Source organism: Scaptodrosophila lebanonensis, unplaced genomic scaffold (assembly GCF_003285725.1).
Source record: "Scaptodrosophila lebanonensis strain 11010-0011.00,11010-0021.00 unplaced genomic scaffold, SlebRS2 tig00000001-arrow-pilon, whole genome shotgun sequence".
Classification (NCBI taxonomy): domain Eukaryota; kingdom Metazoa; phylum Arthropoda; class Insecta; order Diptera; family Drosophilidae; genus Scaptodrosophila; species Scaptodrosophila lebanonensis.
Genome location: NW_022060529.1, coordinates 5,787,487 through 5,801,744, shown reverse-complemented (window position 1 = coordinate 5,801,744; position 14,258 = coordinate 5,787,487). Strand labels below are relative to the sequence as shown.

Sequence of the window (14,258 nt, the reverse complement as noted above, 5' to 3'; positions counted from 1 at the left end):
TCGCACATTAACGCACACACATACACACACACACACACACACGAACAAACAACAAAAGATACAGAGCACAAGCAGGCCGTACCCGTTGAGGTTAAATGCAACGTTGCTAATCAATACGCAATTAGTTGTTAGTCACGCGTTCGATAAGTGACTTAATTCAATTAAATTTTTCATTCGGCTATACTACAAGCTCAATATTTGATCGATGGCAACGGCTCTGGCTCTGGCTGTGGCTGTGGCTAGTAGTTGTCGCAGTCGTTAACTTTATTTACTCCCAGCTAGCTCATTGCGTACAGTCTATTGATGAGTAACTTGAGCATGTTGTAGAACTTGTGTCCCATACCCATACGAATGCATACTTGATTGTACAATATGTACTCGTACATACATATACAACACCTCGCCCAGTTAAATGAATATGACGAGCGACACATTGCCATATACTCGTACATACGAACATACATATTTCTAATTGATGGAATCGGTGAATGACTGAGCTCGAGGCGACTTTTTGTTTTCTCTGCTCTCGCCGATGATGAATTACTTCGAAGCACTCGTGGCACTTTTTTTTATTGCTAGGCCCACATTTTAAACTTAATGTTATACTTATTACTTTCTGTGCTGTGTTTTGTATTGATTTGTTTTCGCGTTAAATAAATAAAATAAATATAACTTGTTACGCGTTCATAAGTCGAGTACCTTAATTAATGCGCCCAGGGGAACGTGGAATGCATTCTTTATAAAGTTACATACATATATATGTATATACATATGTATGTAAATACATCTGTTTGAATGAGTTATGGCTGAGTGTGATCACGAAACTATTGAATATGAGACCCATCGGCCCCATGTTTTGAAAATGCACAACAAGGTGCTCGAGAAATCAATAAAAAAAAAAAACGGGGATTTTTTTTGGCTTGCCAGTCCATTGCCAAGCTTATTTATTGATCTGTATGTATATGCTATGTATGCCGTATCAGCGTTGCTTTTGTTTATTCTTTATCATTATTCATAGTCATATATTAAGTGTTTTTGTTTACCATACTTAGAAATTCGTTAACTACTCGTATTCTATGAATAATTAATGCAGTATTATAATATACGAGTACACTTACCAGAAAAACTGTGCGTATAAGCTAAAAACAAATTGTTGTCGATCTGGAAATATGTGATATAGTGAAGATATCACCACGACAACTGTAATTTCTGTCTTTGAAGAATCTGCTGATAAAATAGTCTCAGCATCATTGTTTAAAGCTTTTAACAGTTTCAGTTTAATTGTCAACACATATCGAAGAGTGATAAATCAACCATTCAGCTAACGTGCTGTTCTTACATGTTTATTGCGAATTGAGTAATTTTAAAACTTGTATTTACGGACGGCTTCAATGACGCTTCACTGATAGGACTCAGTGAAGAACCGCAAAAGCAGTTCGCTCCGATAAGAGAAGCGAGCCGAAGTGGCGAGGCATTGAGACATTGGCAGGTCAGCTGGATTTCTTCGATGAATGCAATCCAATAACTCACAAAGGAACCTGTAAGAGTTATAAAAAAACATTACATAAAACCATCACCCAAGGATAATTTAATACATTACGTATTTTCAGTATTACATTTGAAACTTACTCCTTTCTAGGAGGTTGTCCTTTTCCCAAATGTATGAATAATGACTTTGTATTACTCACCCAAACCGATTTCCACAAGCCAAAGAAATCAGTAGAGGAATAGCTTTATAAATCATAAATAAAATATATACATATATAGTATAGTAATTGCTACTTTCTAATTTGATGGATAAATCGTTGTGCTGCTGCTGTTTCATCTGCGTCCATAATATTGCGAAATGCGTTGATTTGTGGACGCAAAATCCGATCTTTCCAATTTGTTGTCTACGAACAGCACACATCCACATTTCTCTGATCTGTACAAGGATTTTACAGAATTTAAAGAATGCTCTGCATTTTTTGTAAGAAACGTGTAAATTTCCTTATAATCAAATAGCATAAAAATATATATATGGATAAAAAACGGCCCTACACTATATTAAAATTGGTTGAACCATATCTACTTGAACTAACAATAAATAATATTAAAATATTATTATGTAAAAACACGTGCATACTTTATAAGACATTTTTAAACCCTGTCCTTTAAAATCATTTAACTTATCGCTTACCAGATTAGCAAAGAATATTATTTACCAATAAAAAGAATTTTTCTTTGTATACAGATAAGTAATCGTCGGGCGCAGCAGATAACGCATATTCAGGTGAATTTAAAAAAGCAGCGGAGTGATTATGACAAATTAGAAACCATATCAATAACATTATATGTCTGATTGCGAATCACAGTACACAATGATAAGCTTGTCACGTTTTTAAAAGCGATATAAATGGGGATTTTATTGATAGATACTTTATCGAAATAACGAAAGCAAACTAAAGTGGACTAAAGTAATATCCCAAATGGAACTCGACCATGTCCATCAATGAAGACATTTCAATCCATTAGTGCAATGTTATAGTTTTGTTTTGATCCAGAGCTTTACGGCCGCCAATGGGAACCTAAGTTAAGGGTACGACTAAGTGGGGCATTGATTGTTTTTCTCAAAAAGGGCTGCAGGTAATGGAGATAGTTGTTTCACAAATATAAGTATTGGTCAGATCGGTTTCGATGCTCCAATCTTCTATTGGCACAACTCTTTCAGAAGTCATGATGCAGCACCTAACGCCTCAGATGACAGATTGTCAATTATTGTCCGTGCATATACTCCCTTCTCCGTTTGTCCAGATCTGTCAGAATTCTATGTGAGCTTGATAGACTCCGGTCGTTTCCAATTTCCGTCTATGAACACCAAAGGAAATGTTGTATCCACATTTCTCTGTTCTGCATTAGAATTTTATAGGATTTGCAGAAAAAAGCTTGTATTTTTGTGTTTAAATTTTTTATTTAGTTTTCCTTTTATTGTTTAAATCGCATCATAAATAACCTTGTTATGTTTTTTATTTTGTTGTTAATCGAATTTTTATTGTGTTTTGAACCATTGTGAATGTTCACTTTTTTTAATGTTATGAGACATTTCTATTTTATAATTTTGTTTTTGTTTTTAGTGTATTTGAAACGCTTATTTTTAATGAGTTTTCATGCTGCATATTATAATGTTGTTTTTTTTTCGTTTTAATTTGTCATGCAAATTTTTGCTCGATTTTAAATAGTTTTTATTTTGCTCACTTGTTGATAGCACATTGCTATCTTGTTAAAGGTTCGGTACATTTGTTCTTGTATTTGTTGTTTTTTTTTCAATTGCTCATTGCTTTGTTGCCGTTTTGTATGGAATATGTATATAATGTAATGTTTTAATAATAGCGCCTCTCTCAATCAGTTTTCTTTTACATTTGTTTGTGGTTTATGCTTTCAACAAAATTTGTCCCGTGTTCTCACAACTGAGCTTGTTTTTACTTTTTTGTGGTTTTTAACTTTGTTGTTTTTGTTTTTAATTGAATTGTTTTTGCATGTATTTGTATATATATATATATATATATATATATATATATATATATATATATATATATATATATATTATATTTATATATAATAAATAAATAAATAAATACATATTTATATATATATTTATATATTTATTTATTTGCTTATTAATCTCTTACGCTAAAAATAATGTGTCTTTATTTTTACATTGTATATTTTTGTTTTATTAAACGTTTTCTTTGTTTTTATTCGCATTTTTTACGTTTTATTTCGTTAACAAAATTAATAAAAACAATGTACCTTTTATAGATGTTATTAATTGATCAATTTATTCGTTATTCATAATATTAAAAACAATGTCGATAACGTATAAATTAGCTTTCGTATGCTCCTCCTATGATGCGTCACCCGAATTTTCCATTTCCATTTCGATTTTACGTTATTTGTTATCTATGTATTACGATTTGTTCGCTACTACTCATATTTATCTCGAATTGGCAACTGTGTGCAACTGCCATAACAATACATTTTTTCATTCTTATGCTTCATTTATGAGCAATATTTGCAAATTGTTTGTAGCCTAGTTAATACAAGTACAAGTGAATTATTTGCTTTCATAACTTCTGACCATCTCAATCCATTCCACCGTTTGTTTTTCATTTATCTTATAAATCTAACTGATTGCATTTACACAGAGTGTGACGAGTAAAAATCGGAGAGCGGATTAGTCGGGTTGATTGAGTTTGAATTCAGTTTTGAGCTTGTGATTAAGCAGATCAACACAAATAGCGGTAATCGGCTACAAACTTTGGGATTAGCTCTTGACCTACCAAAACGTAACAAAAGGAAAGGCGAACCAAGGAAAATACGTTCACAAACTTTCAACTTTTTGTGTTTAAAGCGATATTTTCTATAGTTAAGTGTTAACAATGGTTATGATTATGGAAGTCAGTTGAAAAAGTCAATGTGGAAGTTTGAGCTTTCTTTTCAATTATTTTAATTATTATTATTATTATTATGTATGTATGTATATACTGCGAGTTCTCTTATTATTATGCGATGTATTCGGGTAATGTATAGGTATTTATGTACTTGTTTATATATGTATTTAAATATAGTAGTGCCTTTTGCCAGCACTTGTCTCTGTACTCTGCGGCTGTGTTTGTTTATACATATGTATCATCATATTTGTTGCTCTATCTCTTCTCTTTTATTGACTTATATCGTAAATTAAAACAACGCTAATGAATTTATTCTTTACTAATTGTGTGAATTTTTTACGCCATGTCTTTTAGAACTATGTTTTAGTTACCTTTTTATAAGCTGAACGCCATTACTTTATTCATTCATTTACACATACTAGGTTTACTTTTTAATATATGTATAATTATATGTTGTTGTTTTTTTGTGCCATGGACAAACTTTGTTTAAAATTATTTATAATGGAGCAGAAGACAGTTGTGGCTGATCTTGAATTGTTACCGTTATTTGTCCATTAACTAAATTGTAAAGAATGCGTTTTAAATGTATCTTTGAGTGTGCGAGAGTTTGTGTGTGTGTGTGTCTGTGTGCGTGTGTGTGTGTTGAGATGAGGAAAAAGCCGAAGATCTGATGGATCGAGCCCGAGACAAAGAGTACATCATAGAGCTCAAAGAGAGCTATGTAGGCCAGCTACTTTTGTTGAAAGATAGTAATAATCAGTCGAGAGGCATAGCAGCTGCCCTTCAGTACCCGGAAATTTTGTACAGATCCTCAACACAATGTGGGCCGAAGGAGTTAAATTCGCTTTTGAAACGATACATTTACCTTAACTGGTGTGAATAATTCGTTAATCAACTAGTATGTGAATGTTTCTGCTTCTTTCTGTATGTGCACGAATGTGCTAAGAACCTCCTGTTGTGGCACTCATAGCACTCGCGATTTTTATTTTAGTAAATGAAGGATACTCTACAATATGATGGGAACTTAAAAGGAAACGAATGATTGAGCAAATATTTATAGAAATTGTAATTTCCTTTATGCTGGCAGTGTTTCATTTATATCTACATATAAATACAATATGAATCATCGCATCTTCGGTTTTTGGAAGAAACTCAATACTCGTAACGCGCTTAGGGCTATGTGGGACTCGAGGACAACACAATGTGTTCATTTATATAAAATGTTTGGTGACTTTTAAGTATTTTTCTACTATGTATAAATATAACTACAATTCATAACGTGTTCAAGCATACGATCATTGTATTGTTTTCATTATGTTAAATGCCATTCTTTTGGCGGTTGTGCGCTATGTTTTTAAGTTGTACAACACTACAAATAACGGCAGTTTCCTCATGCTGATTTCTGAGGACTCACATGTACGAGTAAGGTATTGCAGTACTTAAAATGTAAACAACAAACATGGAAGCAGGAGGAATACACGTATATGTCTGATTAAGGGAATTTATAAAGGAACTGAGCCAAAATAATTTGAGGAACTCTTTAGAAACACGCCAATAGATGTTGAAAGCTTTTCTTGTATGTACAATAAGGCAATGAACAATCAGAAACTTCTGATCATTATACGTATGAGTAAATCAGGAATGAGTTGGTTAGTTTCGCATTAGTCTACCAGTTTTGTACATTAACTTTATACTCCATATCCATGTCGTACACCAATACTCATAACTCAAATTTCTTTGCATTTGGCACTAATTGGGAATGGGTTCCCGAGGATATTATTGGCTGCAGCGTACTGGTCAACAGCACTAACTCACAAGCCACGTTAACATGGACAAACATTTTTGGCACTTTCTAAAGCTTGCGAATGAACCCATGTGATGCCAATAAAGTCACCATTTTTTTTTGTTGTTGTTGGCAGTTTACAAATAACGTGAATGCGACTTTTGAATTAAAATGTATTGCATTTCTTGCATGTGAGTCTGTGAGATTGGTTCGTTTGTATTTAAATTTGTATTCTTTATCGTTTTTGTTTTCGTATTTTTTCATTTACGTGTATGTTGCTGTTTTATGCTTCTGTCTTTTGTATTCACATAGCTCATCAAGTAACACAACATCAATTTACATAAGGACATCTATTGGAAAATTGAGCAGTTCGCTATAGTCTTACTAACCTGATGATTTTAATGAACTTCTTAGTTTTTGTGTAATTTATGTTTGTCACTGTCGTCGCGTCGTGCTCAGATTGTTGTTGTTTATAGTCTGGTTCGTATGTCAGAAGCCTTTCGTACTCTCTATGTACTTAGTTAGAAATTGGGTTTACTACTAAATAAGGCAAGTTTCCCTTAAAAATGTGTGTGTGTGTGTGTGCGTGTGTGTGCCTGGGTGTGTATGTATGTATGTGTTCGAAGTCAAAATTAGGATTTGAAAAGTGCATTTCGTCGACTTTCTTCGCCTCGATTCGGTTTTACTTTCTGTGGCGCTCTCTAACATCGGTTTGAAACTATATAGCATGTATGTCAAGTAGCTAATAGCCACGAAATACTCGTATAGTATGCTTTGCAATGTTTTCAAGCTACTCGTGAGTTCTCCCTCTATTCAGTTTTGTTAAATTTTGCATTTGTTGTTATGGTTGTCCAAAAATGTTAAATCATTTTGATGCTTACTTCACTATTGTACAATGTGCGGTTGCTTTCTTTATCTGTATTTCATTTTTAATGTAGTATGTATATAATCGTCTTGGTTACTTCTTCTAAAATGCGCTAGTTACTGATACTTCAATGTTATTCATTTTTCTGGGGTTGGTTTCTTTCTCACTTTGTGTTAATATTTAGTTACTATGAATTGTTTGGTATGCCATAACGTTGAATGTGTGTTTTTGTTTTCACTTATTTATTTATTTTTTAACTTACTATTATCGCTTGCATGGTATTCATCTTGTTTCCCCTTATATTCGGTCCTCCTCATCCTCCTCCTCCACCTCCTCACCGTTCTCCTCAAGCTCCTCTTTGTAACCAGGATGCTCGGATATGGCATAGTAGTTGCCATTATAGATAACGCCCAGCTCCCGCAACGCATCGCCACGTATTGTGGCCTTTATCGTCCAATTGTAACAGTCGTCCGACTCAGACTCACGATCCAAACGCTCCACATCCAAGATCTTTGAGTTGAGACGCTCCAGTATGATTCCAATGTCTTTGATGCTAAGATGCCGCTTCTGATCTACGGACAGCTGATCTATGAGCAGCAGAAACTTTTCCGTAGTCGTCTTATCATCCTCCATTACAGTGTTCTCCGTCTCACTCTCCGAGCTGTCGCGCTCTGGTGCGATGTCCAGAAAACGAACATGACCCTTGGCGCCCGAGGAACGTCTCTGCATGCTTCCGCTGCCTCCCAACATAGGATCCATAACCGATGACATTGCGAGTGTGGTCTGATGCGCCTGCAGTTGATGCTGTTGCTGGGGCTGTGGACTGCTGCTGCCGTCCTGTATGGGTGAGGTGGCTACGCTCTTGTGTACGGCTATTTTGCGTCCCTCCTCGTGCAGTGCACAGCAATGGAAATCACATTCTGTGGTGCTTGGACTGCCTGCGCGGCTGGGCGTATGCGCATGATGGGCGCATTCAGGGGTGTGCACATGAACGGCGCCTACCGCGCTGTCAAAAGATCCGCCCTGCTTGGAGAGACGGCGACTGGTGCCAGGTATCACAACGCCTGGCGGCAGAACCACGCCGCCCGGATGGTATATACTCGCCGGCCCATCATCACTGATGACGGTTATTTGTGGGCTGGCGTAGCGAGGCTGTGACGATTGTGATGATACCGATTTGTTGTCCAGCGAACTCTGCGCAGAGAGACCCTTCTTGGAGGGCGAATATTTGTCGGAAGACAGCAGTCCGTTGCTGCTGCCAAGACCGGCCCCCATACACATGCCGCCACCGCCACTGCTGCTACCGCCCCCGCCGCCGCCTCCGCCCCCACCACCCTGCCGCTGATCCCAGTGCAGTACGACCGTAACACGCCCTTTGTTATCCATAATCTTCCACGATGGTGTCTCATCGTGCAGTTCCAGTGCATGGATCGTCTCACAGACGATTTTCGGTATAGCTGATATGGCTGAAAACAAAAGATACAATCAATGAGCTGCCTGGCTGCAGTGTTCTCCCAATTGGAAGAGGAGGGTTCACTTACCAGCCTTTATGACATCCACCCCAGTCGGATACCAACGCTCACCTTGCCTCAACAACAACAATACCGTGTTATTGGCCAGCGTTCGGAAGTATTCGCCATCCTCGATTTGGGTTCCATCACACTCCAGAACAACACGTACAGGTTCTGAAGCAGGAACCCCTAATTTGTCTTTGCCCCGCACCAAGAGCTCCTCAAACGTACCAACTACGACTCCTTTACGTACATTACGCCAACTGTCCCAGATTTTCAATGGTCGCTTGCCGCGAGACTCCTGTAAAGGGACATTTAGAGGGAACATACGACATAATTAGTAACCAGGCGCTATCAGATTAGCAACACTACGAGTACGAGTATAGTCTATGAGTGTGTGTGGGTGTGTGTATGAGTGTGCCAGGGCGTGACACCTTTGGATTGTCATCTTCCAAGTGCTCGATGTGCGCACAAGTGGGCGTGGCAGGACGTTTTGCGCCTGCTTTAGAGTTTGCCACTAATTGTGTCTCGTAAGCGCGGCACTGATGTCAAGGCCACAATTGGCAAGCAAGTTGCTGATAAATTGTGTCAATTTTGTATATAGATCCGCTAATATCGGCACTACAAATACCCAACAGCCTGCAGAATTCAGATAAATGAAAATTGGCCACCCATAAAGTAAACAAATATACCATATTTAAAAAAATATATACATATATCAATTAATAAAATATGTAGAGCACCCCACGCACACATAGTACTGCTTTTATTGTTGTTGCTGTTATTGATGTTACTGTTGCATTGTGGTCGCTGGTACTGCTGTTGGTGCTGTTATGATTGCGACTGTTAACAGTTGACAGAGGCTGTCGCTGTAAGCTAACAGCGCTTTCACTCGGCCAAATGCAAAAAAACAACAACAACGACAAAAACAAGCCATGTTTAATGTATTGCAAGGACATGAGTGTGGCGCTCCAGTGACCCAGTAACGAGTGCAGCACACGAGCCATATAACAACAACACCAACAACAGATATACGCACACATACACAGTCTCATACAAGATAACCGACCCTCCGCACATACAAGCACACACACACGCGCATACAGACCCAACCCAAGTGAAAATGTTGAAAAATTACAAGAAATTCACTCGACGTTGCTTATTGGACTTGTTAAATTATACTGTTGGGAGCAATTGCAAAAAGAGTTTTTTTTAACGAAAATCAGTTGTTTCACGCACGCACACATACAAGTATATGAATATAATTATGTGAACAATTACTTGTAGAAACAAACGAGGTGATACACATATTGAAATATATAAATTGAGATTTCAAGTTCAAGTAGACCTCAAAGTTGTTCCATTTAGAAATTTTCTCAGAAAGGCTTGAAGAGACAAATTTGCTAGCACATTTTGAATGTTTGCTGAATCGGCTCTACTTGTATATCGACTTCTTGTTCCTTTCCTTCCTTTTAAAAACGGTGAACTAGTTTTGATAAACACAGATAGAACTTAAGGTCACATATTTTTCTTTAAGTGTACGTATAAGCGCAGTATGTGTTAATGTATGTGTGCATTGGGATAGGTCAAACACGCTGCCGCTGCTGCGCTCCATTGCCATATGGCAGTCATCAGCTGCTGCCACCAATGGGCGTGTATTGCCCCTGCCCCATGTCACTGTCACTGCTACTGGCCCTTTTAAATGCAATTCGTTCAGTGGGTGGTGTGTTTTTGTGCGTGTAATTTTGTATTGTTCATTATCGCATTAAATACGTATTAATCGTGTTTACCCCAGCTACATTTCCCGCTGCCGTTGGTCCAGGTCCGGTGGTTATTGCTGCGCCGCCCTGCGTCGCCGCTGCTGCTGCGGCCGCGGCTGCCACTTGTCTGATGCTCAGACAATTGCAGAGCGGCTTTGTCACGCCTAGCGTGCACAAAGCATTGGACCACATTGTGGCGCTGGTGGCGGGGCAGGTTGATTCAGCTTTGCTAGCCAGCCTGCGTGTCTGTGTTATTGTGTTTCACAGGATGTATGGAAGGAGGACGCGTTAAATATGTTTGTGAGGTGTAAATTTTTATTTAAAAGATTTTTGTTTTTAACAAGATTAAAATATGTTTGTTAGTTTAATTGGCAGCGTTTTATAGATACGTTCACGGATTTCATGTATTTATGTTTTTATGAAAAATACTTGTATAAAATGTTTTTGATTTTCTAAAAAATCGTTCGTTTGCGTTGATTAAATTTAAAGCTTACGTCGAATTAAACACGTTTATTGTTATAATTTGCATGAAATTTGCTTTTAAATGCTGTTTACAAATTCGTTAACATTCCATTGTTAAAAAATGTTTGCACACATGCTAATTTGTGGTATTTTTTATTTTTATTGAATGGTTAATTTTATTTACTGCTGTTAAACGAACACTTCACTTGGCATTTTGTGGGTGATAACTGGTGCATAAATTCAACAATTTTGGGTGCGTCGTACATATGTACATATGTATGTACGTTCTTTTACTTATGTACACATACATAGATATATATGTACCTATAATGTCCTAGTGTGTATTGTAATTGCAGGCAGGCAGGCGGACAGGCGTAGAACGTAACCGAACCAGCGCCAGCTAAAGCTACAGCGAGTTTCGAGAGTTGACCTTCGCACTTTCACTTTACTACGCGACTTTCGCCACTTGCATGTGCCTGAAACCACAGAGTTTTTCTTTGGATTGGTGGGGGAGCTGCGTTTGCTCGTTTTGAGTTAGTGGCACACTTTAGCATTGTTTCTTTGCAACAATATTTTTAAAATTATGTTACACACATGTATAAAAATTTGTGTATTGTATAAAATTGTTTCTTTATTTTTCCTGAGCGTTAATGCCACTTTAACTGGTACTGCTGCTGCTACTGCTGATGATGATGATGATGTTTCCTACTGCTGCAGTTGTCACACCCAGTTAAAATTTAATATTTCACCAAACTGCCAACGGAATCTCGGAGCATGTGAAAGCGCTCATAAATGAAAGTAGCATCCTTGCTGGCTGCGACTGTTTGGTTCCGACTGCCTGACTGCCACAAACTGACACACTGAGGCTTCTGCTGATGCTGCTACTGCTGTTACCTCCATTGGGGCTGGGGCTGCATGTCAACATCGTCGGCGTTCACTCGTCGCGTTTGTCGCAGTTGTTGCTGCTACTGCTGCTCCTGCTGGTGCTGCTGCTCCTGTCGTTCTCGTCTTCGTGTGCTTTGATTGCAAACACAGAAATGCAATGGAATACACACATACATATACGCATAGACACAGACTCTCTCACACACACACACACACACACACACAGATAGTAAGAGAGCCTCAGCGCAGCCAAATCGTACAGAGGAGAGAGAATTGAGCACAATTTTAGAGCAAGAACATCACCAGCACTGCATTGAGAGAAAGAGGCATGCTCCTGACTCACGGAGCGCTGTAATATAAGCACAAGTGCCTGCAGCCGACGTCTGTCGTGTCTTTCGTGGAAAATAATGAGTATTGTTTATTTATTCATTATTTATTTAATGCTTGCAGCTACTTTTTCTCTATGCTCTTTCACGGCGAGTTACAAAATAAATACACATTGTACGCCATTTTGTTTGCATTTCGCGTTGCAAGCGCGACTGACTGCAGCTGACTGACTCGTATATGCACACATATACTCATCTTTGCGTAGGTATGTATGCATGTTTATAAGTATGTATGTATGTGTGTTCTGTGGTAGTAACATTTGTGCTTTGGCCTACATTTTCTACGTGATATAATCAGGGCGCGCTGAAGCTAACAAAACGCGCGCGCACACACGAACGCTCCACAAGTATTCCGACTCGGTGGCATATCGTCCATCGCTGCTTTATATGCTAAATGCCAGAAGCTTTGTCAGTTAGGCATACGCAAACACACACACACACACAAACACAATCCTACACACATGCACGAAGGTTGCACAAGGTTTTCAATTGGTTCCCATCTTCGGCCATGCTTTCGTGTTCTTTTTTCATTCGTTTACTTGTGCGCACTTTAAACAAATTGTAAACTGTAAATATTTGAACAGAAATCATTCAATCAACACTTCATATGTGCATTCAATTTGTCACATAACGTTTGTTTGCAATAAAAACTGTTGCATACAACGAGGCATATATTTCACATCTCAATGTAGTTTACGGCGTTTTCGTTTAATAAGTGCACATTTAATTAAGAAATATTAATCTTTTGTAAAATCTTCATATTTTTTTAAAACACAATGACAGCATTTAGAGCGTCATTTTTAATGAGCAAGTGCAAGTTGCAAATTTTATTTACATACATACATTTATTGCAGTGCACTCTCTAATTGGCGAACAGCGTTGCCAGGTCCAAGTAAACCTAGCAATTGTCTCCCAATTGTTAACAGTGCACAGTGGTGTGAAGTGAATGTTATGGAGGACCGCGCACATTTTATTCAAATGTGAAACCCAATTTGTACTAAACGAATATAACTTTTTAAAATTGTTTCATGGGTGAATAGCGTAGATGTTTAGGCGATTAATTCAACTCTCACAAATGTAGTTAACAAAATAATTAACGTGTAGCACATGTTTTGGAACTGCTAAGTCGCCGACAGCAATACTGTTTATAAATTTTTTTTGGCATTTAAACGCACTACACACCCACTTATTACCAAGTGCACACATATGGGAGTGTCAATAGTTCGACCCTAAACACCTTTCACCAAGAAAAATAAAAGGTTAATATGTTTGTGTAATACCAACAACAATACTATATGCCACTAAGCAAAAGCAATAAAAAGTAAACGAGAGCAACAACAATTACATGTGCTTAGCCTTCTGCGGGGTGTATTACCCTAGTTATTTGGGTCAAAGCTATTCACTCACCCGCAAAGCGAGACGAAATGAAGAAACTGCATAAGACATTCGTACACACACTGAAAGAGAGACACACACTCTTTTAACCGTAGAAGCTAATGCACCCACATGCTTAAGTTAGCTTAGTTCCGAAGCTGTGGGGGCTCAAGTAACTAAAATGTACATAAATGAGAATGGAGTCGAGACATGCCGAGACTTTAAACAAATGACAGCAGAGAAAAAAATAAACTTAGCTGAGCGCCAAGGATTTTAGTTTACAATAAATGTACATTTTTAAAAATACATATATACTTACATATGTACGTATGTATGTATAACAGTGTGTGTTTGTATGTATGTATGTAGTATATATATATATATATATATATATATATATATATATATATATATGAATGTACATACATATGTTTGTAGGTAGTATGCCGGCCCTCCCGCCCGCGCGATTTGCTTGGCTTGGATTTCTCACTTACCTCTCTGGCCATTACGACATGTCTCAAAAGCAGCGCCCGCTTAGAGGGTCTCGCTGGGTGGTGGGAGCGGCTGGTGGTGGTAGTTGTGGTGGTGGTTGTTATTGGATGCTGGAGTGTGCTTCAAAAATTCTCTACTACACGTTTATTTTCAATCTTCCCGCATCTCTCCAACGCACACACACACACAGACACACACTCGCGCACGTTGCGTGCCGATGCTGCTGCTGCTTCTTCCCTTTTTTGTCGTCCTTTTTGCACTGTGCTTTTCCTCTCAGCGGCAGCGGCCTGTATGCTTTCTATGTTGTGTG

At 38.0% G+C, this 14,258-nt stretch overlaps 1 protein-coding gene across 2 annotated transcripts; it reads right to left on the bottom strand.

Moving 5' to 3' along the window:
• Positions 1 to 6,410: 6,410 nt before the first annotated feature.
• Positions 6,411 to 14,101, bottom strand: LOC115633740. 2 transcript variants are annotated; one of them, XM_030531214.1, is made up of 3 exons: positions 13,951 to 14,101; positions 8,620 to 8,890; positions 6,411 to 8,544 (listed from the first exon to the last, which is right to left on the bottom strand). In XM_030531214.1, exons 1-3 carry the CDS (start codon positions 13,960 to 13,962, stop codon positions 7,376 to 7,378), a joined length of 1,452 nt encoding a protein of 483 aa, XP_030387074.1. In that variant the 5' UTR covers positions 13,963 to 14,101; the 3' UTR covers positions 6,411 to 7,375. The 2 variants fall into 2 exon arrangements, with proteins under 2 accessions (XP_030387074.1, XP_030387073.1); XM_030531213.1 differs by lacking the exon at positions 13,951 to 14,101 and adding an exon at positions 10,380 to 10,541.
• Positions 14,102 to 14,258: the final 157 nt, after the last annotated feature.